General features: G+C 49.0%; 1 protein-coding gene and 1 pseudogene across 1 annotated transcript; one reads left to right on the forward strand and one right to left on the reverse strand.

Moving 5' to 3' along the window:
- Positions 1–494: 494 nt before the first annotated feature.
- On the reverse strand, positions 495–3,193 carry LOC102860462 (ubinuclein-2-like). The gene is made up of 2 exons (XM_006884292.1): positions 3,183–3,193; positions 495–2,223 (listed from the first exon to the last, which is right to left on the reverse strand). The coding sequence occupies exons 1-2, from the start codon at positions 3,191–3,193 to the stop codon at positions 495–497; spliced, it is 1,740 nt and encodes a 579-aa protein (XP_006884354.1).
- A 46-nt stretch (positions 3,194–3,239) lies between these two features.
- LOC102860871 overlaps positions 3,240–4,856 on the forward strand; it is a 17,007-nt pseudogene continuing 15,390 nt past the window's right edge.

A 4,856-nucleotide genomic window follows, 5' to 3' on the forward strand; every position in this document is an offset into this window, starting at 1 on the left:
TGGTTACTCTGCCTCAAAGGCAACGACACGCGGTTTTATTTTGGTGCCACGTCAGCGGCACAGTCTGCTCGGACAGACACACCCTCCACTGTGCCAACCGAGCAGCCTAACTGCAGGATCCTGCCTCTCATCACAGGAGGGCAGGGTCCCGCCATCGTCCAGCTCGGACCCCTGGGAGGAATGGTGTCCACCCACAGCCGAGCCTTCCTCTTCCTCCTCGGGCGAATGCCAGTGTGGGGGTCCCAGTCGGTTAACAGGTTAACTCTGTCTTTTGTCAGAAGCGCCTGGAGCTCGTGAGGCTGCTGGAGGGCCGCTCGTGCCCCCACGCCCAGCGTTGATCAAGTAACGTTCCTTCTTCTCCTCCTCACCACAGTGCTTGGGACGAGAGAATGTAAACATGGACAGAAGCAGCAGCCCTGTGACCCGTCAGTACTGTCCCCCAGGCGGAGTCCAGCGGCCAGTCCCGCGCCTCCTCCCCGCAGCCCGCCGTGCGCTCACTGAGATTTCCGTGGTACTTTAGTGTCTCCTTTACTTTGGCCTCCATCGTGAAATGTTTGCTGCACGTGAGCAGGCAGGGGGGAGTGGGAGAGTGATGCTGCGTGCTGAGCTCCCGGCTGTAAACCCTTTAGTAAATTCTGAGTCAGGTTGTGGTGGAAAGCGGCTGAGGTAGATCCCGAGGTGGCGGTCACTCCAGCTGTGTCCGTTCCAAAGCCAAGTAGCTCCAAGGGAAACTGGAAGGGCATGGTCACTGGAACAAGGCCACCCAGCATCCCAAAAGGAGTCACATTTTGATTTGTTACAGACAAAGGTGATGTCGTGAGAGTCAGAGGTGAGGCATTAGCCAGTAATGACACTCCTGCTGTGGACTGCACGCTGGCTGTTACCACCGAAGATCCTGAGGCAGAGGGTGGTCTGTGTGGAGCAGACAACGGTTTAGTAGCACCCTGTGTTCCACTTCCTGTTCCCCCGGACACACTAGTCCTGTTGGGTCCGCTGGCGTTCAGGCCGCCGCCTCTGCTGGCGGGTACAGTGCCTGCAACCCCACTCAAGCTAGTCTTTCCTGCAGAGCCGGCAGGCGAGGAGTTTGTGAGCTTGGCCGAGGCCTGAAGGCTTTTCGCAGATGGAAGGCCGGAGGTGCGGCTGGCGGGCAGCAGGTTCAGAGTGGGGGGCTGTCTGCTGAGGCTCGTCCCGCTGGGCTGCTTGTGGACAGGGGCGGCACTGCTGGAGTGAGCACTCTGGGCGACGAGGGCATTCGGACTAGACGAGCTCGGGGACACAGTGGGCTTGGGGGCCGGGCCGGACTTGGAAACCAGTTTAGTCGCTACCGAAGGCTTGGTTGGCAGAGAGGGCTTGGGGGAGGCAGAAGGCTTGGGTGAGGGCAAGGGTTTCGGAGACGTGGCCGGTTTGGGAGAGGCCGCGAGTTTGGGGGACGCAGTCATCGAGAACGGGGACTTGAAACCCTGCGTGGAGATCTGCGACACCATGGCCTTGGCCAGATAGTTAGTGGAGGTAGTGGTGCTGGGCGCTGTCCTAGAGACCAGGGGGTGAGCCCCTTGGGAGCCGTTTCCAGACAAGGGTGTGGACAGGGGCAGGCGGTAGACAAGCGGTTTCTCCGACGTCTTCACCAGCGGGGTCTGGCAGGAGAGGTGGGGGGTGCTACTCAGCTTCACCACAGGGTTGGTCTGGGATTTGCTGATGGTGGCCTGCAGGGGAGACACGTAGTTCTGCTGGACAGCGGCGTGCTGGTGCACCTTGGTGACCTGTGTCAAGGAGGACGCGTCTGGAGCCTCCGATGTTCCCAGAGAGTGAGCAGAGGCGGCGGCTGGGGCTTGGGACGAGGAGGGGGCGTGGGCCTGGGCAGAGGAAGCAGCCGAGATCTGGCTGGACCTCTGCAGGCCTTGCTGCAGCAGCCTGGCCGGCAAAGGTTCCAGGGAGACTTTAGGGTTCTGAATGGAGGACCCCGCGATAAGGCCTGAAGAGATGCCAGTATGGGCTAAGTCCTGGGGTTTCTTTGGTACTGGCCCGCTGTGGCCAGCGATGAGACTGGACGAATGTGCGCCCTGTGTGGACTCGAGCTTTTTGGACGTGGCCAGCGGCAGCTTACTCATGATACTCGCTAGTTTTTCTTCTCTCAGTCCTGGGCAAGGTTTTGTGGTCGGCAGGCTGACCCGTGAGCTGACCGGGGGTCCCTTGCTCCCATTGTTGATAACCTCTGTTGATATACTGTTCCAGTCAATTTTGGATATTCTTTGGCAGGACTTTGCTTGTATGTAATATTAGTGATATTATTTGTTAATTTCTACTCTGTTGGATTGCCTTTTACCAGGTAGCTGTCTTCTAGATTTTATAGCCCAACTTGGTGAGCACATCCAAGGCTGCTTCTGTTTATTTGGATATGTCAATTAATATTTTATCAATTCCTGGGGCCTTGTTTTTTTGCCAGGTCCTTCAGAGCAGTTTCAAACTCCTTCTTCGGCACTACTCCCTCTTGATCATATGTTGTTTCATGAAATTTTTCAAGTGTCAGCCAGTTCTTTTTGGTACCGTGAGTCTGTATACTCCTTTCCATCTTCTTTTGATGCTTTCTGAATCATTCAATAGTCTGCCCATTGCATTGCAACTTGAGACTTGAATTTGTTTTCCAGTTCCTTCAGCTTGAGAAATGCCAAGTGAATTCTTCCCTTTTGGTTTTCTGACTGTAGCTCTTTGCACATTAATACTTTGCTATGTTTTCCTGAGCAGCCCTTTAAACTTTTCTGTTCAGCTCCTTTACTTTCCTGATTTCTTCCCTTTGCTTTGGCTTCTTGACATTCTAGTACAATAGAGTCTCCTCTGACATCTATCTCAGTCTTTTCTTTCTCTTCTGTCTTGTGATGACCTTTTTGCATTTTTCGTGAATGATATTCTTGATATCCTCCCACAGCTTATCCGGTCTCTCTCTGTTCATTAGTGTTCAATGCCTCAAACCTGATCCTGAGATGGTCTTTAAATTCAGAAGGGATAGACTCAAGGTCAAACTTTCGTTCTTGTGGTTTTGAATTTCTTTAGCTTCAATATGAACTTGCACTTGAGTAGTTGATGGTCCCTTCTACAGTCAGCACCAGTCAGAACTTTGTTGTTAGGTGTCATCAATTTGGATCTGACTTATAGTGAACTTATGTATAAAAAGAGTGAAACACTGCCTCATCGCCATTCTCGAAGGTGCCTAACAACCAGAAGAAGAGATCAAATAAAAAGGGATGTCCATAAAGTTTGGAAACAAGTAGTGGTTAGAGACCAAGGACAGTTTCAGAGTGATGGAAGCCTAATTTGAGTGGATTGAAGCTTATATTATTTTTATACTAATGAAGAAAAAGGAAGAAAAACTTCCTCTTTTGTAGAACAGTGTAACTGGCAGTTCTTGCAACATTTCTGTCTTTCTTTTCCCCCCACCTCCTTCCAAGTAAGGGAATGTGCTCCTTTGTCAGCTGTCAGTTGAGGTTATGAGCCCACCCACAGGGGGCTGGTTAATCTGTCACTCTCATTCGGGGAGAACAGCTGGTCTGATTGTCTGACTCATCTTTTCTGCTTCTCTCCCACCAGTGAATTCCATTTTTTCCCAATTTCCTCTCTTCCTTGCTCAAAGCCACCTTCAGATCCTATGATATCTCCCACAATGGAACCTCAGTCTGTTCTCACATGCATTAGATAGTTTCCCACCTCAAGTTTGCTATTAATGTGTGTTCTCTCTATAGGATTGTGACCAACAAAGTGGTAATTATTAACTGTCTCTGTCAAACCAAAAACCCCACTGCCACTGAGCAGACCTCAACTCAGTGATCCTCCATTGGCTTTCCAAGACTCAATCTTTAAAAGAGGAGACTGCCCACCTTCCTCCCTCAGAGCAGCTAGTGTATATGAACTTCTAACCCTCAAATTAGCAGCAGAACACATAATGCATGAAGTCCCTGGGACTCAACTCTGTCTCCAGGAAAGCAATAGTCTAAGAAAATTCACTCCCCTTGTGAAATGCTTTTATTTTCCTTCTTACTTAAGAAAGAAAAGATTTCCTGTTTTAGAAATCTTTGCTAGCAAGAGAGACATCCTTCCTTAGACCAGGTAACATTTCATTTGCTGCATTGCCAGATTCTAGCACCAACTCACAAGCAAAGATTTTACAAAAAACTTTAGGACCAATCAGTGTGAATGTTGGACACTGCAGGGACTAACCATTCTGGAAGTGTTCTGACTAGGCGTCCATACCCCCTGCACCGTGATGGATACTCAGACACACATAGCAGAAGGCATTGGTTGGGTCCCAGGTGATACAAAACAGGTTAGAGAATTTAAAGACTCATTTTTCAGAAAGTAAATGAAGCAGAAAAGGAGATAAAATTGGAAAAGGCTTGAGGCATTTTTCAATGAAACTGCATGAGAAAGTTCAGAGGAAAGGAACAATATCATAAAATGACGGAGCTGATGAGCTGGTGTCAGAGTTCATCAATTCAAATAACCATTTGGCCACTGATTCACAGGACTGTGATCAGAAGAATATTAGGTGAAGAATTCATGATGCTTTAAATGTGCTAAAGGCAATGAACATAATTTCAAAGAAAAAAAAATCAAGTGGATGGACCTGTCTACCAGCTCTGCTCAGGAATGTCAAAATCTAGAGATAGAGAAGGAGAGGTCACTAGAAAAGACAAAGCAGAAGCAAATTCAGCTGCAAGAACTTCTCCTGCATCAAATAGCTTTCAAAAAACCTAATACAAAGGAATCGGCAAAATGGACAGCTAAATTACAGCTCAGAATTACACCATTCAGCTGTCATTTATAATCATCAATTCAGGCAGGAAAGCCATATATATATTTTATAT

This window comes from Elephantulus edwardii, unplaced genomic scaffold (genome assembly GCF_000299155.1).
Source record: "Elephantulus edwardii isolate Elephantulus edwardi_28Jun2011 unplaced genomic scaffold, EleEdw1.0 scaffold00032, whole genome shotgun sequence".
In the NCBI taxonomy this organism is placed as follows: Eukaryota; Metazoa; Chordata; class Mammalia; order Macroscelidea; family Macroscelididae; genus Elephantulus; species Elephantulus edwardii.